Source organism: Aethalodelphis obliquidens, unplaced genomic scaffold (genome assembly GCF_003676395.1).
Source record: "Aethalodelphis obliquidens isolate GAN/ISIS:26980383/991018 unplaced genomic scaffold, ASM367639v1 scaffold53, whole genome shotgun sequence".
In the NCBI taxonomy this organism is placed as follows: Eukaryota; Metazoa; Chordata; class Mammalia; order Artiodactyla; family Delphinidae; genus Aethalodelphis; species Aethalodelphis obliquidens.
This window is the reverse complement of record NW_020837997.1, coordinates 14,492,600-14,516,219: the sequence shown is the minus strand read 5'-3', so window position 1 is coordinate 14,516,219 and position 23,620 is coordinate 14,492,600. Positions and strand designations below refer to the sequence as shown.

Below are 23,620 nucleotides of genomic sequence, written 5' to 3'. Positions count from 1 at the left end.
GAGCAGACACGTGGACTAGAGGCATAGAGCCCAGATATAAACCCACACACACGTGGTTGGTTAATTCATGACGAAGGAGTCAAGACACACAGCAGGGAAAGGACGGGCCCCTCAATAGAGGGCGCTGGGAAAACTGGACGCCATCTGCGCCACACACAAAACCAGTGAAAAACCCACAATGCTCCAATCAAGCCCTTCTTCTGCTGGGTCCTCAGCATTGGCCCCCAGCAGTCAGCCATGCACAGGAAGCTTCTCCCCACTTCTCCCGCCATGGCGCCTCCTCCCCAGCAGGTCCTGAGGACACACAGCTCCCGTCCTCTGTGCAGGGAGCCAAGACCACAGATAGAACGCGCACACACTGCGGGGTCACAGAGGCGGGCTCCGCACCCCCAGGGAGCCGCTGGGGACATGCAGGCCACACCATCCCACAGTTCAGTGGGGACTGTGCTCCCTGCTGGCAGTCCTGGTGAATCCACTAAGATTTGGAGATAAAAATATGAAAATAGCCAAATAGCCCATGACTTCTCCACAATTAGTTATGGAACAATTAATTGGAAACTGCATGGAATGAAATGAATATAGACACAAACTTCACAACTCACACCAAAATTTACTCAACATTGTCCATAGACAAATTTATAATGCAGAACTATAAAAATTCTAGAAGAAAATCTACATAACCTTGGTTTTAAACCACACACCTCTGATTGGGACTTGAAGCCATGTGCCGGGACTCGGACCCAGCCAAAACCCAGATTGGGGGCTAGAACCCACAGTCTTTTCATTAGAATCACTCACCTGGTGTCTGGACTTACTGAGGCTCAGGTTCTTTGTGTCTCCAATTCAGCGAGAGGCAAAATGATAGGCAAGAAGTAGACTTACAGGACACTTGTGAGGGATGCAAGCGGGCAAGAGAGGGGGCTCTGCCCCAAGGATTAAGTGGGCTACATTTTTATAACCAAGGGGAAGTGGGGAGGGGGAAGAGACCGCTTTCTTCGTCATTCTTCGAGTTGAGGTCAGGCTTCCATCACTGCACCTGTTTAGTATCAGGCAGGATACCTGTCCTTGGTCCTAAGGGCCATCACCTTGCTGAACCAGCAGAATGCAGGCCTCATCTGTTCCTTTCACTTAATGACCTAGGGTATATCTCGTGGTTTTATTTATTTATAGTTAAACAAGCCTGCTTCTTCCCCGACATTCAGATAGCTTCTTTTGAGCGGTCATTAACTCTCAGTGTTCTCCCAAATTTCCCTAGGTTTCCCTCTCTATCCATAATGCCCTACCGGGACTTCTACAACTACCTGTGTAACTATCCTACTCTATCCCTATCAGCTTTGGTAATGAATTTTAACACAAAAATCCCAAAAGTCTACCCACAAAAGAAAAAAGAAATTATAATGTGGACTTTAGAAAATTAAAAATCGTTACTCCGTGAAAGACCTTATTCAGAAAACCAAAAGACAAGCCACAGAGAGAAAAAAATATTCTCAAAACACGTATCTGATAAAAGTACTCAAATTATACCAAGAACTCCAAAACAATACCATTTAAAGTGGGTAAAGATCTGAACAGACACCTGGTCAAATAACATACAGAAAATAGATAAGCATACAATATGTTTAGTATCATATACCACTGGAGAATTACAAATGAAAACAAGATAGCATTGCACACTTATGAGAACTGGTAAACTCCAAAAAAGTGACAGAAACGATTGCTGGAGGGTGAGGAAAAATAGGAACTCTCCCTCTTTGCTGACGAAACGCATGTACAGCTCCTTCAAAAGACAGCTTGGCACTTTTTTCCCAAAACCAAACAAGTCTCACCTCAGGATCCAACAATTGCTCTTCCACCATTTAGACAACTGTTTTGATCAACTGTGTCCGCAGCACCTCCACTCATAATGGCTAAAAACATAAAGAAATCAGTACGTCCTTCAGTGGACGAAAACATAAGCAAATTGGGGTGCATCCACGTCACGGGAACTGAACATGCCACCCCAAAATATGTCTCTTTGGCATAAGGATTATTGGGGGCTGATGGTGTTTTTTTGGTTTTTTTAAAAGGGACACATAGGGACTTCCCTGGTGGTCCAGCAGTTAAGACTCCCTCTTCCAATGCAGGAGGTGCGGATTCGATCCCTGGTCAGGGAGCTAAGATCCCACATGCCTCGCGGTCAAAAAACCAAAACATAAAACAGAAGCAATACTGTAACAAATTCAATAAAGACTTTAAAAATGGTCCATATCCAAAAAATCTTTAAAAAAAAAACTCAAAAAAAAAAGACACATAAAAATCTCTGGAAAAAAAAAAAAAAAAAGAATCTCTGAAACCCAAGTCAAGATGGCCCTTTTGTGAAGGAAATTTACATTTATAAGGGAACTCTTCATTTGAAAGGTTATCTCCCTCCCCAAACTAAGAATAGAAGGGTGACAAAACCTCAAGAAATTCTTCTCAGTGGAAAAGGTCTGAATTAAATCCGCACAGCAACCACACCCCTGTTTTCTTTCCATTTAGAAGAAGATGGTATTTAAAGTGATTTGGGCCATTTCAGGGAGTTACTCAGTTTTCCTGGGTATCTCTCATGCATACAAAAGGTACACATGTTATTAAACTTCTGTTTTTTTTCCTGGTAATCTTTTATTATGGTGGGGGGGGGGGTGTCTCAACAAAGAACCTACAATGATAGAGGGAAAAATTCTTTTTCCTCTCATACACATGCAATGGAATGCTCTTCAGAAATATAAAGGAATGAACCATCAGCCCATGCAAAAAAAAAAAAGGATGAATCTTACATGAATTATACTAAGTGAAATAATACAGCCAGAAGAGGCTATACATTGTATGAGCCCCATTCATATGAAAATGTGGAAAAGGCAAAACAGAGACGGTAAACAGATTCTGGGGTGGGGTGGGGTGAAGGGTTCCATTTGATACTTAAGTGATGGATAACAGACACTGTGCATTTGTCTAAACCCATGGATTTGTACAGTCCAATAAGTAAATCCTAATCTATTAAAATTCAGTTATTTAGGATATAGGAGTGTCACACGATGGAATGCAGAATGTAACAAAGCATCTAACCAATTTATAAATGTATGAAAAAAACTCACTGCTGGTGGTGACCTCAGTAACTTTGGAAATGAGCAGACTCTGTAGACTAAAGGCAAAATGAACCACACGTAAACAGTGGACTCTATTTTATAAAAGTCTTTCCCATGGGGTAGTAGCTACCAATACTGAAACCAGTATATCTGTAACCTGGAAGAGAACAAGCAATGAATTAAATAAATGACAGACCGTGGGATGCAGTTTTCTCACCGTCGGAGTGGAAAGTTACAGATAATTAAGGGGAGAAGGTTACAACATCCATGTGATAAAAGATCATGTTGGAGACATCAGTATAAACTCATCTTTAGTTTAATATGGATAAAGACAGTTCCACACAGAAATCTTTATAATTAGGTGAATATACTGTCAGCGAGGGGGAATTTTCCTTTTGAGTTCTTGCGGCTGAACCGATAATAAAATTGACACAAGACAGATTAACAGGAGGAAAAAACAAATCTCTAACCCTGCACACAGAGGTCTCACAGAAATGGGACCTAAGTAGTAGTCAGAGCAGGCAGCTTTTATACTGTTTAGGCAAAGAAACAATAAATTTGTGAGGAATTGACAGGACAAAGAAACTGAGGTTTGACGTGTTCAATTAGTGAAGAATCTAAACAGAGTCTGGGCTTCGGGAGCAAATTAAAGCAGTAGGGGCTTCCCTGGTGGTGCAGTGGTTGAGAATCCGCCTGCCCATGCAGGGGACACGGGTTCGAGCCCTGGTCCAGGAAGATCCCACATGCCGCGGGGCAGCTGAGCCCGTGCGCCACAACTCCCGAGCCTACGGGCTGCAACTACTAAAGCCCACACGCCCTAGGGCTCGCGTGCCGCAACTACTGAGCCCGCATGCACAGACCCCATGCAACAAGAGAAGCCACTGAAACGAGAAGCCCGCGCACCGCAACGAAAACCCAACGCAGCCAAAAAATAATAATAAAATAAAACCCACTTGGTGGTGGTGTATGAGCGTTTAAACAAAAAGAAGTAACGAGGTTTGTTCATCTATGTTCCTGGCCCTGAATTCCTTGTCTCTAGCAATAGCGGTGTCCTTTTACCTCCAGATGCGCCCTTCACACAGGAGATTTATTTCCTGCTTTCAGGGAGACAGAGAGAAGGGTCAAAGTGTTCCTCTTGCTTCAGCCTGTTTCTTAAGTACCTTGAATTTAAAATGATCACTCTGTCGTCGTGACATATTTTGGAGCCGCCCCGCCCGCCCCGAGCGCCAACAACTCACACAGGTTAGAATGCACGCATACATTTCCCTGCGTTGTCAGCTGATCACATTTAGCTCCCACATGTTTTAATATCATTCTCTGGTAAAAGGAACCAGGGCTCTTTGAAGAAATGGCTGATACTAGGACTGAGACAGTAAACATATCAGCCAGGATAACCCTGAAGTATAAATAAGAAAGAACCAAGGAAAAAAAAACCCACCGATGGAATTATGTCAAGGGAAACAGGACCCGTGGAAAGAGCTCTCAGTAGCCAGAGCAGGAATGAATGAAGCAATCAAATACTGCAGTGCTGGATTATAACCAAAAAGCCTAAAATATCTATCCAGGTGTCCACACTGGTAAGAAATAAATGATCGCACAGATTTTTTTTTTTTAAATAAATGAGGTTGAATAGAAATCTCGTATGCAGGGGATTCCAAACAATTGATAAGACACTCAACCATGCATCAGGGAAGTGAAGCTAACTCCCCTTTCCTGAAGTGTGGGGCCTGCACGGTGACCTACCTCCGTCAAGGTCATTGACACAAGGCGTCTAGAAACTGTCAAAGCCAAGAGGAGCCCAAAGAGACATAACAGATAAATGTCATGTGATACCCTGGATGGGATCCTAGCACAGAAAAGGTAGAAGGGAACCCAGATAAAAATATGGACATTTTAGTTTAAAATAACGTATGAATATCGGTTCACTAATTGTAACAGTTCTGTAGAAAACTAGAAGAGGAGAAATCGAAAGTAAATATGAGAAACCTATTGCATCAAACTGGAAAACTAGTGGAAATGGGTGATTTCCTAGTAAAAATACACAGTAACAAAATTGACCCTAAAATAAAGAAAATACAAAAGACCGGTTAACCACCCGGGGACCTCTTCCCTCTGCTGGTTCTTTGCTCGTTGTTCAGGGGTTTTCCTCCCCTGGGAAAAGGAAGGAACAGGGACAGAGACGTTCGGCAGCTCCCCTAGGACCAGACCCCAACCAGTGTCTTCAACTCTTCCAGCCACGCCACGCCCAGTGAGGACAACTGAAGCGATCTCTGGGATTATGGATTCTCAAGCGTCAGGACTTTTTGGATGGCAAGTGACCGGACACACTTCCTGAAGTAAAATAAATTAGTGTCTTTCAATGATAGACGTAAACTAATAATTGCAAGAGGCAAGTTGAAGAACGGCTTTGGACCTGGCAGACCCAGGGGCTCACCCTTTCGCAGCGTGACCTGGTCCCTCTCCAGCCCTACCCTACTAAGTGCCCCGGGGTGGCCCATTCACAGGCACAGTCTCTCTCACTGCTTCCGCGGGTCTACTGCGAAGGGTTTCTCCGTCCCTAGGGCTCCATGAAAATCACAGCTTTAAATGCCTCTGGCCTGGCTCGGGTCACGTTCTCATCCTTGAGCCCATCAGAGCACCCACAGGATGGAACATGGGATCGGCTAGACTTGGATCATACACCTGTCTTCACGGCAGGTGAGATGGAGGGTCAGCCCTCTGGAACTGTTTAGACTGGAAGCAGGGGAGAGGGAGTTCCCAAAGGAAAGCTGAGGTGCTGGACTTGGACACGAGGACAGATGCCGGCTCAGTGAAAGCAGCAGATTCCACATCACTGACAGCCCGCTGTACAGCTGTGGGATCGGAACCCCAGGGAAAGAAGGGGTCGACTTAGGGTCAGGGGCTGCAGCCGCCCACCCAGTGCCCTTGCTGTTCTCCCAGGATGGCAAGCTCTTCCACTGGCTGAAAAAGCAAGGTAGGTACTGGTGGTAAACTCAGGGCTCCTGCCTTGGGCACTGGATCCCTGCATCTCAGAGACTGGCCCAGAACAGGCCATGTGCCTTCGACCGAATGCTAGGAGGGCAAGGAAACTGGCTCAGTGAAGCAGAGGGAGGCTCCAGGATTATTCCATACCATGGAATCCACAGTTGGCTGGCTTTCTGGAGACCACAGGGGCTGGACCGTGGACGCACATGGCTCTCCAAGAACACAAGGCCTTAGTGTGAAACTGCCCACCGGGAGGCCCAGTTGCTCCCACATCTTTGATTCTCAATGGACATGAATGTCAAACTTTGTTACAACCAGAAGGCCAAAGGACTGCAGGGCCACCGTCTGGTTGTGGTGGCCAGGGCCACACTCAATGTTTAGAGGGCCATTACCTAACTGGCTGTAAGGAAGGAGGCCCTTTTCCCAACCGTAGAGATATTGGGAATTAGAAAACCCCAAGGGGCTCTCTAGGCTGCCCAGGTAGCTGGTCAATCGCCCAGCAGCAGGGTCAGCTCAGTAATTGGCCACGGGGGCCTGAGGGGGCCCAGGCTGACCTGAGCTGGAGAGCCACAGATGCCTGCCTGGATGGTCGGAAACCAAGGGCTGTTCTGAGACCAGTTTCCACTGCCCACTCAGATGGGACAAAGGATTCATCAAGTCCCAGGAGGGCCACACCAGCCATCAAGAAGGCAGCACCTGGGGGCTGGCAGGCCGCTGCACCCAGTCCTGCATAAATCTATACACGTCTACTAAGTACCCTCATGTGTCAGGGCTGTGCTGGACCTGGGGACTGCCCAGATAGAGTGGGGCCGGCATCACCTTCCCCGCCTGACTTCTGAGGCCCTTCACAATCCTTGACTGAGGTTAGGTTGGATTGAAACAGTCAGTGACCAGTGTGGGCATTTCATTCTTCCACTGTCAGAGCCCAGGACTAGGCAGGGCAGACAACCAATTGTCCAGCTCAACTCCTGACTCATGTGTCAGACTTGAGGGTCTCTTTGAGGCCCCTGGTACCATGCAGACCCTCGTCAGGCTAGGGCCTCGTGACCAGGTGAGTCCTATCCATCCTTGGAGGCCTCAGAGAGATGGGAAAGAAGAGGGGGAAGTGGGCCAGTGAGGCTTAATCCTAACCCCAACCTTCAACTTCAAGCCCTAAACCCTAACAACCCTAACCCTGGAACCCTAGACCTTGGGCTCTAAACTTTGACCTCTAACTCTGACCCTGACCCTTAACCCCTGACTCCAATCCCAACCCTAAACCCTAACATTGATATCCTAACTCTAGCCCTAACGTACAAAACACTTTTACAACTGAACCAAACACAGACAACCCAATTTTTAAATGAACAAAGCACCTGAATAGACAATTGTCCAAAGAAGGTTTACAGATGACAAGTCACCTGAAAAGATTCAACATTAATCACTATTAATTAGTGTACAGATACAACAACTGATTTTTGAGTTGTATTCTGCAACTTTGCTGAATGCATTTATTTCTAGCAGGTTTTTCGTTTCTGGTCTTTAGGGTTTTCTATAGATAAAGATATGTCATCTGCAAACAGGGACAGTTTTCTATTTCTTTGCATCTCACAAGTTTTGGTATGCTGTGTTTCCATTTTTGTTTGTCTCAAGATATTTTTAGATTTCACTTTTTATTTCTTCTTTGACCCACTGATTGTTCAAAGTGTGTTATTTAATTTTCACCTATTTGTGAATTTTCCAGTTTTCCTTCTACCATCGATTTCTAGTTTTATTCCACTGTGGTTAGAAAAGACATTTGGTATATATCAATCTTCTTAAAGAGTTGTTGACCTAACATGTGATCTATACTTGAGAATGTGCCATATGTGCTTGAGAAGAATGTACATCCTGCTGTTGTTGGGCTGAAAGTTCCACATATGTCTGTTAGGTCCATTCGGTCTGTGGTGTTATTCAAGTCCACTGATTTTTATTTTTATTGATTTATTTATTTTTGCTTGTTGTTGGTTCTGTCTGTTAGATCTACCCACTACCAAAAGTGGATAGCAAAGTCTCCACTATAATTGTATGGCCGTCTATTTTTCCCCTCAGTTTAGTTTATGCAGAGAATTCCAATTAATTGATATGGTCACTCAGCCAGCAAGGATACGGAGCTACCTCCTCACTCCTTAATGATGACCTTGACCTTAATCTCATCCTGAACCTAACCTCTGACCCTGACCTTAACCCTAACTTGGAACCTTAACCCTAACTGAATTTTCTTAGTTTTAGTTCTCTAAACAAGAATATCTCAAAAGAATTCCTCCAATGACAGAAATATCCTTTTCCTTCTCCTCAGCCTACTGTGACTGGTAAACTGGATTTTTATCTTGTTCATTTAAATTGATTTGAATTTTAAAAGCCACGTGTCATTGGTGGCTTCCATGTTTGGACAAAGCACCACAGGGTGCCCTGTGATTAGCCTCATAGGTAATCACCACATGTGTGGATGACTTCGAATCCCTAATGCTCTTCCTTTGATGCAGGTGGGTATTCAGAAACTATATTTACATTCTGATCTTTGGACTTGACCCTGAGGAGATCAACAGGAACACCAATCACCCACCTAACACACCCTTAGGATATCACGTGTCCATTTCCTACGAAAGAGACCAAAGGACCTTGGCAAAGCTCCCTGGCATGGCTGTCAGGAGCGGGCCAGACCAACCTGTGTTTCACCTGTGAGAAAGAGAACACAGCCACCGCTGTCACTGCGGGAACCACATCAGCTTTTTCCTGCTCAGGGAGACACTGCTGGACCTCTACAAATTCCCACAAGTGGAGAGGAAGGCGCGGCGGGGGCAGGGCTGAATACACGTCCTGTCCAGCAACAAAATATGGCGGTAAAACAAATGAAGAGAGAATGTCCTTGTACGTCGTTCAAGGTGGAAAACCGGAATGCACAGAACCGGGGTGGCGTGTTCTTTACTTGACTCGGCAACGACAAGGGAGAGAATGAAGACTTTACAGGCTAAAGTCAACCACGGGAGGTCCTAGAAATAGGTTCTGAGCAATTTTTCCAGGTAGCCCTTCCAGGGACGTTGAAAATAAAATATGGGGAATTTCCTGGTGGTCCAGTGGTTAGGACCTGGCGCTTTCACTGCCAGGACCCGGGTTCAGTCGCTGCTCAGGGAACTAAAACCCTGCAAGCCGTGCGGTGTGGCCAGAAAAATAAAGAAAAGAAAACATGGTACGAAGAAACCCTTGCGGCTGCACTTACTGAAAGTAACGTTTAATCTCCAGATCGCTTTCCATGGCAGGTGAAAAGGAATATGATTCAAATGAGTACCACAGAGGTATTCTCTCTTGATCGTTTCTTTGGAGAAGAAAATGACCATGCTTTTCTCCTTCCCGTTCAGGTCACTGAAGGTCCCTGTGACCTTCTGCTGAGTGTCAAGGGTCAGTCACCAGGTCTGAGTCAGGTGGCCTCCAGGAGTGCTCCTCTGGCCTCAGGCGTGGTGTGGCTGCCGCTGCCCCATGGCTGGACCTGGGCGGGGCTGTTGGTCTGTGATGATGTGAGAGGTGAGCGGTCTCTCTGGAGCCCAAGGCAAGACATGCACGGGGGAGATCTGGGCACCCTTGCAGGGTGGAGGCCTGTTGTCAAGTGATTCCAGCCTTTTGCCAATTGGAAATTGTTCCTTAGTGCCCTAGATTCACCCAGAAATGTAGCTCTCAATCGTATAAACTGGGCTACTTGGATCCCAAAAATTCACACTGATAAAAATGAGGCCAACAGAAAAATTCTGGGGCATGTTTACATCAGATACGGGAAGTCAGCAGGCCGACAGGAGACCTAGGAGCTGTCCAGCTGCTGAAACTATGCTCTAAGAGGCTGAAGGGAAAGCACAGGGTTTAAAAATTGCAGTAGAACAGCACCCCCCCCACCCCCCATAAGAGGTGCTCGATGGCTGACGGTACTGGAGGGGCTAGTCTAGCAGGCTTGAGGCCGCTAAGCCTCCAGGAAGAATCCCCAAACCACACAGCCTCAGGGGGTGACCCTCCACGAAGTCCCTACCAATGGCCTGTTTGTGGTCGGTCAGGCAGACATGAACGTCATGACCTCCGCTGCTGCTGGGAACCCATGAGCCGAAACCGCTACCGTAACCAACATCACAAAGTTTTTCCATTAGGATTTTATGTTGTTACAACTTAAACAGGGATTTATTTGGTGAATGAGGAATGAATACAGTATTTTTCAACTTAGGAAGATTTACTTAGGCAGAGCTTTCCTGTTTTGAATGATTGTAAAAGTTTTCAAGATACAGTAAAGAGAGCGACATCACGGATTCCTACACACAAACAGGCAGACTTCATAATTACACAATTTTGCCACATTTTCATCCCATTTTTGTACTGTGAAATATTGTCAGTCACAGCCCTTACAAAATCTCACCTGTGAAAAAGCAAGCATGACTTCCTACCAAACCACAGCACCGTGCTGCACAGAAATTCCTGCATATGGTTCGATACTCAGTTAGGAGGGGTTCTCAAAACCCGACATCAGAAGGTAGACGGAATGTTGAGCGTCGAGAACATGCCATGAGAAATGGTATTTCCCTGGCTAAGGACCTAGGAGCTTCCCATGAGAATCAACTAAAGAAACACCACCCCCACCCCCCTCCATGTAAAGAGGAAAAGGGAAAAGACTATTCTTGCCATAGAACCATAAGGACCGTAAACCTCAAATTACGCATGAGAGTTTCCTTACGGCGCTGCCTGGGTGTATCAATATGTCCTAACTTCCAATGTGACCATACACTGATGCTTGGATTCGTAAGAATTACTGCACCTGCTCTTCTTGTCAGATGCAAACCAGTGTGTGCAGCATCCTATACTCAAACAGTAAGAGAGAACGCTGCCCCCCCAACCCCCAACGGCTGTGACCTGCCCAGCTTCTGAGGACCCTTTGGGGGCGGCTCTCTCCTCCACTGCTCTCACAGCTGTGGTCCTTGGGGGTCTTCGTTAAGCCCGAGACTCGCCCACAGTCAAGGCCAAGAGCGAGACTCTCAGCTGCGTCCTCCTAATCTCCCTGCGCCCAGGCTTTCTGTGCTGCTCACCTCTCATCGGCCGTCCCAGCACAGCCACCTGCGCCCTCCAGCAACCACATCTGGCACGGTGTTTACTGAGCTGTTTCCACTGTTTGGGCCCAAACCCTCTGTGTGGTCTTGACTTTCAGGATCACTGCTCCTGGGAGGAAAGTTGCTTGGTGTCAGGGGCACCCGACTTCACCTTCATCCACTCCCCAATGCACCCGACTCTCTGTGGAATCTGCCTGGGAACCTCTCCTCTCTTCACTGACACAGACACGCACTCCGAGCCTAGATGTGTCCTCCTCGCCTGCAACCGGGGCTTGGTCCCTGTCTTCTACTGTGCCCTGGGATACCTGGGCTCCTAGCCCTGGGGAGCTTCACCAGGGCTTTCCTGGCCCGGAACCTGCCCAGTACCTTCAAGGAAGCCAAGTTCCTGACCTTCAGCGTCCTGCTGACGTGCAGTGTGTGGGCCACCTCCCTCCCCATCTACCACAGGCTGAGGGCAAGGCCATGGTGGCCGTGAAGATCTTCATCTTCTCCATCTTGGCCTCCAGTGCAGGCTGCTAAGGCTGCATCTCGGCCCCCAGGCACTGCTAAGACCAGACGGGAACACCCTGAAATGGATACAGAATAAGACAGGTTCTGGGTGCAGGTAAAACAAAAACAGACTCTTAAAACTAAATCACCCATTTTGCCCAGATATTTGACGAAAGATTAAACTTCCTACTTACGCTCTGGTTGACCAGGTAAGCTCTGTGTGTTCTGCAAGTTTCAGGGACCCCGGCCCATCAGTGATCAGGTCCAGAAGCTTCAGTCACCTTGGACACCGTCCTGGCACATGGAGTCTATCCCCCATCGTCTGTTCCACCTCTTGACCACCCCCCGCCCCGGCCTGGGCCCCAGCTTCCCTCTACTTCCCGTTCTCTATTTTTCCCAGTTACAAAAGTCTTCCCCACGCTAAGGTTTTGAACCTATTTTCCCTCTTTAAGGTTTGTTTATGGCCTGATCTATGCCGCTTGCCTGACATTCACTTCTGTGGATGGTGAGTGAGCGGTTCCCATTCCAGGGCAGAAGTCATGGGGGCCCGTTTCTGAAGCCCCATGTGCACAGGGGTCCATGTGACCAGAGGGAAGGGGTCAGGACTGGGGGAGTTGCAGCTTCAGTGAGTCCTCCAGGGACACAGGGAGTGGACAGACGCAGGTGGGCACTACTGAGACGGGACGATCCGAGGGCAGAGGTCCCGGTCATTCGAAGGGGAGGGACTCTGAGGCCCGGGCCGGGGCTGGGGTGGTATATCCCCCAGCAAAAGGGCATAAGGAGCCCGCTCCAGGCCCAAACCCCAGGTGTGATCTTTCCAACTCAACACCGGCCACTGCAAGGCTCCACCTGGCAGAGCCCACGGGAGCTGCCCTCTCAGCGGACCTGAGCACAGCCCTGCACACAGTCAGTCTCTGGGGGTGCTGATGAGGACCCAGGCTCCTGTGGCCATGGTCTTAACCACATCTGAACTTCTTCCCAAGCCCTTACATTTGGGGGCCTGCACAGGGGCCCCCGGCAGAGGCCTCCTTACTGGGAGGAGGGAAGAGCTGTACATACACCTCTCCACGCGACGTGGACTCGGGTCTCTGCTAGCCTCCCCGGCCCCGGGGGCCAAACAACGGCAGGTGTCTCTTGTTCAGGGCTCTCTCTGCAGGGTGACACCCCGACTGCTTGTGCAGGTCCGCCTGACCCCCAACCTTAGCGCCACAGGAGAGTGGAACGGGCAGTCGGCCTTTGTCCTGCACCCCTCCTGCCCACGTGACCAGAGCAGCAACGCAGGCATGGCTGGTTCGCTCCGCTGAGCCCCCAACCAGAGAGGGTCTCCCCCTCTGCTGTAGGAACAGAGTCCTCAGAACGGCCATAAGGAAGAGGTGCTGATAACATCTGTCAAGCAAACGCCCTATTTTACTAAAAATCCAAACAGAGGTCACATTTTACAAAACCGGCATCCACTGGGATCTCTCAGTCCCTTCCCTAAGCCAACAAAAGACAGGGATTCTGAGGACGAGTCCCCCTCCTCACGCTAGGGCTGCCCCAGGTACCCCCTAGCCCAGTGCATGGAGGTGGGGTTAGTGGAACCCACGCCAGGATCCAGCCATCCTGGCTTAGGGACCTGCCAGGACCATGGACACGCTTGCTGCCCACAGCCCGAGCCCCAGCAGGAGGGGACCCGCAGAGGCTGCAGCCAGCCTCGCCCAGGGCCAGTGTCAGTGATGGCTGGGTGTCCGCTCTACCTCTTCATCCTCCAGGCAGTGCCGCGGGGGCCGGGCTTTGAAGAAGTCGGAGACGTAGCGGACCTAGCAGAGGAGAGGAAGGCAGGAGCTGACTGGGCGGGGGCAGGACGGGATGGGGCAGCACAGGGCAGGGAGGGGCAGTAGAGCCCAGGAGCTGAGGGGCACCGTGGCGGGGTCAATGAGGACAGCAGAGGGGGGGATCTTAGGGGAAAGATGGGAGGAGAGGGCTAGGGTCCTGGAGAGGCAGAGAGAGGGCAGCAGGGCCCCAGAGGGGGGTCTCTGGTCAGGGCAGGGGGTCAGGGCCCGGGAGCTCACAGTGAGGCTGGCCACCAGCGCCCCCTGCAGGAGGCCAACGAGAACATCACTCCAGTGGTGTTTGTAGTCAGACACACGGGTGTAGCCCACGTAAAGGGCAAAGGCCACCAGGAAAAACTGCACAGTGGGCCGCAGCAGCCGTGCCCACTTCCAGCACAGCCGGGCCTGCACGTAGAGCTGGGGGCCAAGAGCAGCCGTCAGCATGGGAGCCTGCCCGCCCACCCCCGCCGGACGCACAGACGGTGACACTGAGGCCAGGAGCCTGGAACCTGTAGGCCCAGGGCCTCCAGTTTTTATCAACAAGCCAGAGCCCATCCATCACCACCTCTACCCACCCCGCTTTACTGAGGCCCAGGGAAGGGCCTAGGCCACCGCTCCACAACAAGCGAGTCACAGAGAAACAAACTCACCGCCAAGAACATCATGCAGTACATTCCAAAGGAGGAGTGTCCAGAGTAGAAGGATAATCTGAGAAAGGAGAGTGCGGCAGGTTTCAGAAGGGCCCACACTCAGCACCTCTGCCTTCAAACACCCCCGGCCCTGGTCCCATCCTGCCATGCCTCCCAGAGTCCGGGAAGATTTCAGGTAGAAACACGGCCACTGTTGGACACCATCAGTTCTTCCCTTTCCATTTCTCTGACAATGCGATAGGGTCTCGCGGCCTTTAAGGCCTCACCACAAAGATGCTGCAGGCCCTGAACACAGAACTGAGGTCAGACAACTGTGTCTAGCCAGCAGCTTCACTTTCACTGTGTTTCTTTTCAAGACCATTTTCCACCTGTGGTCACTGATACAAGGCTCACGTTTCCTTTTTTTTTTTTTTTTTTTTTTTGCAGCACGCGGGCCTCTCACTGCTGTGGCCTCTCCCGTTGCGCAGCACAGGCTCTGGACGCGCAGGCTCAGCGGCCATGGCTCACAGGCCCAGCCGCTCCGCAGCACGTGGGATCTTCGCGGACCGGGGCACGAACCCGTGTCCCCTGCATCGGCAGGCGGACTCTCAACCGCTGCGCCACCAGGGAAGCCCCACATTTTCTTTTTATATAATTTCAAGTTTTAACAAAGGACATCAACCGACAAGAGAAAAGATGGCAGATTAAGAAACTCCAAAGGTCCATCCCCCCACCCCGTAAAAGCAACTAAAAAACTGACAACAACGGTAAGAATCAGATTGGTGGTGGCCGTGGAGGGAGAACAGAGCTCACTTACAAAGAACTGAAATAGTTCGGTCCTGTCTGATGGCTCCCTGGATCACTGGTCGTAAATATTTACAGCAAATGTAATGGTCACCATTGCCTGGGGCAACGGATAGCAGTTGCAGCAGACAGACTCACCAAAAAGCTTGGGAGGAAAGGCCAGGGAATGAGAAGCTCTGGAGAATAAGGGCTGGGATTCCAGAGGCCAGGGCTGGGCCTCAGGGCTCAGGAAAGACCTGAGAAGGCCCTAAGCTCTCACCTCTGGTTGACCAAGCAAGAAGTAAGTAAAGGTTAAGGCAGAGTTGTCAGCTGACATGCCCCAACATAGCACACAAAGCCCGTCTGTAAAATGGAATTTTTTTTCCCCCGGTTCCAGGTATTTAAGGACATATCTGTCCAATCGTTAGCTGATCACTCAGCTAACAGCAGAACTTCACGGCCACTCCGACTCTACAAAGTTAGTTCACTACACTCACTAAGCAAACAACCAACAACTACAACAAACAGCAAAAACAAGCCCTGGGGAGAGTAGAATCTGATTTCCAGAGTTGCTACATTATAACATTCAAAATGCCCGGTTTTCAACAACAACAACAAAATTATAAGGCATGCATGAAAAAATGCGGGAAGTACCTAGGGAAAAAAAATCTATTACTAAAAGCTGTCCCTGAGGAAGCCCAGATGTTAGACTCACTGGATAAAGACTTTTAATCTGCCATTTAAAATATGTTCAGAGAGCTAAAGGGACTGTGAGAATGATGTCTCACCTAATAGAGAACACCAAAAAGAAACAGAAGTTATAAAAAGGAAACAAATAGAAATTGTGGAGTTCAAAACTATAGTATCTGAAATAAATCACCCGACGGGCTCAAAAGCAGATCTGAGCAGGCAGAAGCGTGCGTGGAGATAGGTCAATTGAGACTTTCGGTCTAAGGAACAAAAAAGAAGAATGAAGAAAAATGAATGAACTGCAGAGCCTTGTGGGACACCATCAAATGTACCAACATATATACATATAAGCGTCTCCAAAGGAGAAGAGAGAAAGCGGCAGGAAGAATACTTGAAGAATATTTTCATCAAATGAAAAACATCACTCTACACGTCCAAAAAGCCCAATGAACTTCAAAGAGGATGAACTCAAAGAGAGCCACAAAGAGACACAGTATAATCAGGCCACCAAAAGACAGTCAAGGAGAAAATCTTGAAAGCAGCAAGAGAAGGCATTCATTGTGTACGAGGAATCCTCAGTAAGATTAGTAGCTCATTTCTTATCAGAAACCATGGAGGCCAGAAGGATGACATACTCAAAAGTACTGAAAGGAAAGAAACGCCTGTGAATCACGAATTCTACATCTGGCAAAATGATCCTGTAAAAATAAAGGAGAAATTTAGACATTCCCAGATCAACAAGAACCAAGAAACTTCATAGCTCATACACCTACAAGCGCTACAAGAAATACTAAAGGGAGTCTTTCATGGAGGAATGAAGGATACTAGACAGTGACTCAAATCCACAAAAAAGCCCGTAAAAGTCACCAGTAAAAGTAAATACAAAACATAAACAGCAGTGTTAATGTATTTTGGTTTACAGTCCTGCTTTTCCCTACGTGATTAAAAAAAGAAAAAACAACTGCACATAACTAAACTTACTGGATCATTCCACAATAAATACAAACATCTCATCTTTATGCTGTACACCTGAAACTAACATAACGTTATATGGCAAATATAGCTCAATTTTTAAAAAACAGTAATTATAAATCTATGTTGATGAGCACACAATGTATAAAGGTATAATTTGTGACAATAACCTCGTAAGGGGGCGGGGGGGTGTGGAACTATATAGTTGCAAATTTTTTGCAGAGTAAATACCTATTAACAGAAAAGGCAGTAATGGAGAAATTGAAATACAAACAAAAAAGATACAATATACACAAAACAAACAACAAGACAAAGAGCATTATATAGCGGGAAAAGGATCCATCCATTAAGAAGGTATAAAAATAACAATTACAAAGATATAAGCACCTAACAACAGAGCCCAAAATACAGGAGGCAAAAACTGACAAAAGCTTAAGATGGTTAAATTGGTGAATTTTATACTTTGTGAATTTTTATCTAATTTTTAAAGAAGGAAAATAAGGACATCAATTAAATGAAAAGTTTACCAGTAGAGTTGGTGAGAGGACAGAGCAGCAGCGTGAGGATGGGGCCTGAAATTTAGGGGAGGTGGGTCACTCCTCCTGAAGCCTCCTGCTCTGCTCCAGGGCCCGACACGCCTGGCACCACCTCACCTCCCTGCCTGCAGGACACAGGCCCACGGGCACCTGCAGGCCTTGCTCCTGCCTGTTCTCTGCCCAGCGTGGAGCCCCTGTACCTTCTATACCTGACAACTCATCCCTCAATATCCAGCTCCCGAGGGCCCTTCTCCAGCCCCCACTCTCCTCCCCGGGTGGGGTGTCTGCGGCCCGGGCCCCCCGCGGCACCTACCTGGACTCGGTGACGTCAGCAGGCCTTCCCCTGCACACCTCCACCTGCACATACACGGAGCAGTTGACACGGCTCCAGTCAGGGTCACACACGGCCAGGAAGTTGGGCCGCAGCCGGCCGGTCATGTACTTGGCCAGGTCTGTCAGCGACTGGCTCACTGCAGCCCCGAACAGGAACGCCCCCAACACCTTGTAGAGGGCGGCCAGGTAGTTGTTGAAGTCGGAGCGGGAGTAGAGGCGGTCTGTGTACACCAGGTAGGCCTCCCCGGCCGACACCTGCGGGGAACAGCTGGGGACTTCAGGGCTGCTGAAGAAAGGGGTCAGGGTGCGCGGCCTCCCTACGGTCACTGGGGGGCTGGGAACTCCAAGGGGGCCCTCTTCCCCGCAGACACCACCCCGGGCAGGACTCGACCTGCTAACGCCCCAGCCCTCCGCCCTCCACACCCCTCCTGCCTTACAAGTATGACGGTGGTGGTGATGATGACCCCGGCCATGAGCCCGTGGGTGATGGTGTCTGGACGGTAGGGGTACCGGATGGAGTCATCTGCGCAGTAGAATCCTCGCTTGTACGGGGCGTGCACGAGCGTCAGGATGGCGGAAGGCAGAGAGGCTGGGGTTGGGGAGAGGAGGCCGGTAGCCACGAGGTTCTCTGAGCCCCAGGGCCACACAGACGAGCTTGCGCCGGCACCGAGCGCTTGGACGCCTGCCTCAGCCTCCCTCCGGGTCTCCTCACCTCCGAGCCCACCCGAGAGCTAGGAGGAGCTTTTCTCACAGCAAATGGGAGGTCACTGCCCCATTAAACCCCCTTGTGGTTCCCCGTCATCATCAGATAAACACCAACGTCCTGCCCAGGCCCAGTGTCCACCCCCCCAACGTCGCCCACCCTCTCCCCGCCTCGCTTCCCTCCAGCCTCCTCTCTGCCCTTTGCACGAAGCCAGCAGGCAGCCACCAGGGCCTCTGCTCACATCCTTCTCGTGGCCCAGAACATCTCGAACTCCCTTCCGTGCTCCTGGGAGCCCTCTCCCGGCAGGAAACTTCCGTTCTTCGTGGTTCTTGCCTGTGTGCAACTGTGCAATCACCGTGTGACACTCGAATGATTCCCCCGGCTACACACAGCGCTCCGTGAGCAACCTGGGGTGGGGGCCGCGCCTGTCGTGGTCAAGGCTGAGTCCCTGGAGCCTACTGGGGCCTGGCCGAGGCCAGTGTTTAACAGGCATCTGTTAAAAGGAGGACACTCTGCTCCTTGTTCTAGGGCCGGCCAGAGAGATCAGGAACACACCTCATCCACGTGTTGTCCCTGAACCGGCCACACGGTGACCCAACAGGCCCGGCCCAGGCCCCGGGGGCTCAATCCAAAGGTGCTTTCAGGAGTCACAAGTCATGACCGGGCCCTGCCTGGCACGGCCGCAGCCCCGGAGTCCAGAGGCCCCGCCAGCCAAGGGTGACCCAAGGGCGGCTGGGGCACAGGGCTCCCTGCTCCCCAGGGTGGGTGCACAGAGACAAACCCAGGCAGGGTGCCCTTTGGCCTTGGCAGGGCAGGTGACACGTGGAAAAGGGTGTGGCTCTGCTGGGGCCTGACGACCAGAGCAGGGGGAGGGCAGGGCCAACTCCTCCTTCCAAAGGCCAAATTCAAGGGCCGCCGGGACCACCGTGTGATGGTGCTGATGTAGGGAAAGACTCGGTGAAGAACACAGAGATCTGCCTCATGGAGCTGAGAGCAACTGGGAATAAAAATAATACGCACACGATGACCGGAATCGGGGAGGTGGCTGCGGCCTTCAGTAGGGTGTCGCGGAGGCCACACAGGGAAGGTGCCGTAAAGGAAGAAGTACAGGGGAGACCTGGGGAAGAACACCCCCCAGAGGGGTGGCCAGTGCCAAGGCCGGAGATGGGCCTGAGCCTGGAGAGCAGAGCGCTGGGGAGAGGGGCTCTGCGGCAGGGGCGGGGGTCTCAGGAGGGCTGCAGCAGAGGGAGGGAGAATGTTTCCAAAAGACCTCTCTGGCCAGGGTGGAGGCCTAGGAGGAGAGGCCGAGAAACCCCACAGCCTGGGCAGAGCAGGGGCTCCCATGGGGGCCCGGGCATCGAGTCAGCCCCCCAACTCCTGTCCCCAAGCCCCAGCCCTCCCCGCTGGAGATTCGGGCACCCCCGATCAGAACTGGAGCTGGGCTCTCCCGGGATTCAGGGCACAGAGCTCAGAGCACAGGAACGGAGCCTCCTTCTGCCTGGGCCGCACCAGCTCAGATGTCCCCACAGCAGACACCACCAGAGCCTCCCTGCCCTGGTGTCAACCCCTGGTGTTTTCCCCAGGGCCCTTGTCACCATCTAAGACTGAACTGTTTTGTGTCCTGAAGCTTCTAGGCTGGGAGCTGGCTCTGCCCGGGCCCCCAGCACCTGGCACATGGCAGCTGCACCCAACCCCCTCCCCCGCTGCTGTGTGACCTCCAGCGGGCACCTGAACATCTCTGGGTGGAAACTGGGGAGCATAACAGCACTCCCTTATAGGCTGATTGGAGAAAAAGGTTTAATTAATTGCAGGCTGCTTAGTGCCTGACATACAGTCAGTGCCACACAAATGTTTAAATAAGTAAGTGCTCAGGAAACGATGCCCAGGGTTGGCAGACGGCCCCCGGGGACCTCCAGTTGCCACCTGGCGCATCCCAAAAGGGTCTCTTCTAGGACATGGGAGGAGAGCCTGGCCTCTGCCTGCAGTCAGGGCAGACCCCTCGGTCCCCAGCGGAGGAGCAGCAGCCTGACTGGGGGTAGGGCAGTTTAGGCTGGAGGGGCCCCTCCCTGCGCGGGGGGTAGAATTCCGGGGCCATTGTCCGCACAGCCCCGGAGCAAACACACAGCCTTTGTTTCAGGGACCCTGGAGGAGGGGCGGCGAGGGGGCCTCTGCCCCCAGCTTGGCCCGCAAACCCGCCCGACAGGTTTGGCCCGCGCCACCCCGAGGCCTCCAGTTCCACAACAGCCTGCGGCCCAGTCCTCCTCCTGGCTCTCCTGGGCCCGAGCGAGGAGGGCGACGGGGCGCGGGTTCGAATCCCACCACTGCCCGTGCGCCCCCGGCCAGGGCTCCGCCCTCCCAGACCCCACTGGACCAGCCGACCCAAGGTGCGGGGTGGAGGGCCTCCCGGGGCGACCCGCGGCCGCGCCCCCCGCCCGGCTCGCCCGAGCCCAGCCGACGCCCGCGTGAATCACCGCCCGGGCCGGGCCGGGCAGGGCGGGAGGGGAGGCATGGGGCGCCCCCGGCAGCGACTTCCTGCTGCCGCGGGCGGGGGACACCGACCCCCTCCGACCGGGGATGCGCGGGGGAAACTGAGGCCTGAGAGGGCGCGCGCGGCCGCCGGGGCACGCGGGGCGGGGGCGCGTTGCTCGATCCACGGCCCGAGGGTCCTCCCCCGGCTCCCCCCACCTCCAGGGGGCCTCCGAGAGATAGGGCCGCTGCAGCCCCCAGCCCGTCCTACAAAACTTTGCGGGGACCGGGGATGGGCCCGCCTGGGAAAGGGTCCTCACACACACACCCGGGTCCCCGCGGCTCTTACCGACCAGCACGCACAGCACGTCGAGCAGCACGAAGACCCACCTCCGCTCCATGCTGCCCGCGACCCCCGGCGCCCGTCCCAGCGCGTCCCGTCGCGTCCCAGACGGGCCGCGGGGTCACATGGCCGGGGAGCCTGGCCCAACCCGGGAGGGGCGGGCAGGGCAGGGGAGCGGAGGGAGGGGCGGAGCCTCCGAGGGGAGGGGGCGGACTCTGCCTCCGCCCCGCCCGAGGCGCGCGGGGAGGAGGGGCGTGGGGAGCGCGCGGGGATGGCAGGGGAACAGTGTCGGTACGAGACCCGCGGCAGGAGGGGCCGCGGGTCTCCGAGCTGGGGGAGGGGGGTCGTCGGTGCCCAGCATTTCCCTCGCCCCCCGCCGGGAGGCTGAGGCTCAGGGACGGCTAGTCCGGTGTCACCCCAGAGCGTCCGCGTCCGGCCGCACGCCCCGATCACCCACGGATTGGGTCGGCTGAGTCGGGGGTCAGGAGAAGGAACGAACAAACGAAGGAATGAGTGAGGGGTGAACGGAGAGGCCAGCAGGAAGGGGTGTGGAGGAGGACGGAGCTCGGGCACCCGCAGGCTGCGCCTCGGTTTCGTCTTTGGGGCACTGAGCTCCTGTGTGCCTGTCTGAATACGTCTGAATCAGGAAGTGCCTACAAATAGATGGGGGGTGTCACGGCTTAACTGCAGGGGTTTTTTTCTTTCCTCCTGATGCTTAAAATCCTTGCAGCCCTTCCATCCCTGGCATTGTTAAGAAAGTTCCTCAACGCCCACCCTGCTTGTGCCAGGCCCTTCTCCTGGGTGGCACACTTCCTACCCCCTTTTACAGGCAGCAAATCGTGCGGGCGGTAGGAACTTGCCCGCACGCTAGGAAGGGTAGGGTTAGGGTCTGTGCCCTGCACGCCCACCCGGTCCCGAGGCAGCCCTGAGCTGGGAGGCGCAGGAGTACCACACACGCACCCGGGATCCTTGGGGCTGGAACCAAATGAGAGGCCTCGGGGCGTGTCACCACCTCCTGGAGAGCCCTGCCTGGACCTGGCGAGACACAAGGGAGGTTCTGCCACTCTCTCAAGGTCACACAGTGGCAAGAGGCAGGGCTGGCTGGGGTTTGAACCCAAGCAGCCTGGCCCCAGCCCCGCCCCCAAACCACGTTCACCGGCCCACCCCCTCCAACAATCTTAAAACAGAAAGATGTTTCCCGGCTTTATTTTAGAGATGCAGGAAGCCGCTTCCCCTGGCCCAAGGTCAAGCAGCTGAGACGTGAACTCAGAGTCCCTAACCCTGCTTTCTGGGAGGATGAACAGACGCCTGCACCGTGGGGGGAGTGAGGGTTGGGAGACAGCCAAGGTATTGTGGGGGGCGGGGGGCGACAAGGCACAGCTGATCTGTGGCTCCTCCACCATTGGCCAGACTGTGGGGTTGAGGGGGGTGTCTCTGGGCCGAGGCCCCTGAACCCCAGAACAACTTTCCCTAAGCAGGCCATCAGACACCGCCCCCCCCCACACACACACACACTCAAAATAACTCAGCCCACCCCCAGGACATAACAAGGTTCTGCATGGAAGCTGATGGACCTAGATCTCCCGCCTGCGGCGTGGCGGAGACAGTGCGGGAAGCACATCCCAGCAACCCCCCCTTTCCAGCCGCACACCCTGAGGAGTTGGGAAGGCACATCCTAAAAATGCGCTTCCTCCCTCACCCCCAGACTTCCTCCAAGGCGCCCAGAAGAATCAGATTACTTGCCCGGAAGATTTTTCTCTGTCTGAGCAGGGGTGGGGCTGTCGCCAGGGACCAGTTTCAGGCTCAGGGGGATCCAGCAGCCCTGGACTCCTTCCTGCCAGCGTGGCCCCGCCCCGGGAAGGCTCCGGCTCCGTCCACTGGGTCCTCCTGCTGTAATCACAGGGAGGGGTGGGCCCTGTCATTCATTCATCCCTTCATTCATTCATGCAACGGAATTATACGTGTGAAGGTACGTGGCATACGTGTTACGTGACTGTTAGCCGGCGTCATTATCATGGCACTTTCTTTACTTTAGCCTTGCGGCAATCGGGTGACTACTCCTCTCTGTGTAGTCTTGACACTTTCAGTTTAGGTAGGGAAGGTGCAACATGATACTGGCATCAATGAAATGTGGGCTTCTTTATTAAGCACCTACTGCGTGCCGGGCGGGGCCAGCCAAAGAGGAGTGTGGTGGGGCCCGGCCTGGGTGGAGACCGTGGGGTTGAACCCGGGAGGCTCCAGGGGAGGCTCCCGCGGGCAGAGACTGGGTGGGAAGGAGCATGGCCTGTTCCTGACGAGCCAGGAGACCAAGTGGCTGAAGGGAGAGCATGCGGCTGGAGCAGATGTGGCCACCACCACCACCCACCCCACCCCCCCCGCCCCGGCCCCGCTGACCTGTTTCACCCTGCCCTTAAAATACCTGGGCAGGATCAAGGTCAAAATGTGGTGAGGGCAGCAAGGATTAGGATGAGGGGTTAAAACTAGGGCTAGCTGGGGAATCCCCCGGGACCAGCAAGGCCCGCCCCACGGGGAGCCGGGCTTGGCGGCATGATGTAACCGAGCCCCTAGTTGGGGCCCGAGAGCCTCACCTGTCCTGGAGACCGGGCCTCCCCTTGTGCCTGGCGGTCACCGCTGCCCTGCTGCCGCCCCCCACCTGAGGGGCCCAGGCTTGTCTCAAGGA

General features: G+C 52.6%; 1 protein-coding gene and 1 long non-coding RNA gene across 2 annotated transcripts; both read right to left on the bottom strand.

The window, feature by feature from the left end:
• Positions 1 to 595: 595 nt before the first annotated feature.
• LOC113608806 (uncharacterized) lies at positions 596 to 3,696 on the bottom strand. The gene is made up of 2 exons (XR_003428426.1): positions 3,114 to 3,696; positions 596 to 1,907 (listed from the first exon to the last, which is right to left on the bottom strand). It is a non-coding gene; the product is annotated as an uncharacterized LOC113608806 (long non-coding RNA).
• Positions 3,697 to 13,059: 9,363 nt separating this feature from the next.
• PLPP2 (phospholipid phosphatase 2) lies at positions 13,060 to 21,084 on the bottom strand. The gene is given in 9 exon segments (XM_027085715.1): positions 13,060 to 13,392; positions 13,395 to 13,473; positions 13,726 to 13,902; positions 14,136 to 14,193; positions 17,409 to 17,683; positions 17,866 to 18,017; positions 18,373 to 18,464; positions 19,152 to 19,248; positions 20,947 to 21,084. Coding segments are annotated over 9 exon segments (1,224 nt in total). The 5' UTR covers positions 20,999 to 21,084; the 3' UTR covers positions 13,060 to 13,150.
• Positions 21,085 to 23,620: the final 2,536 nt, after the last annotated feature.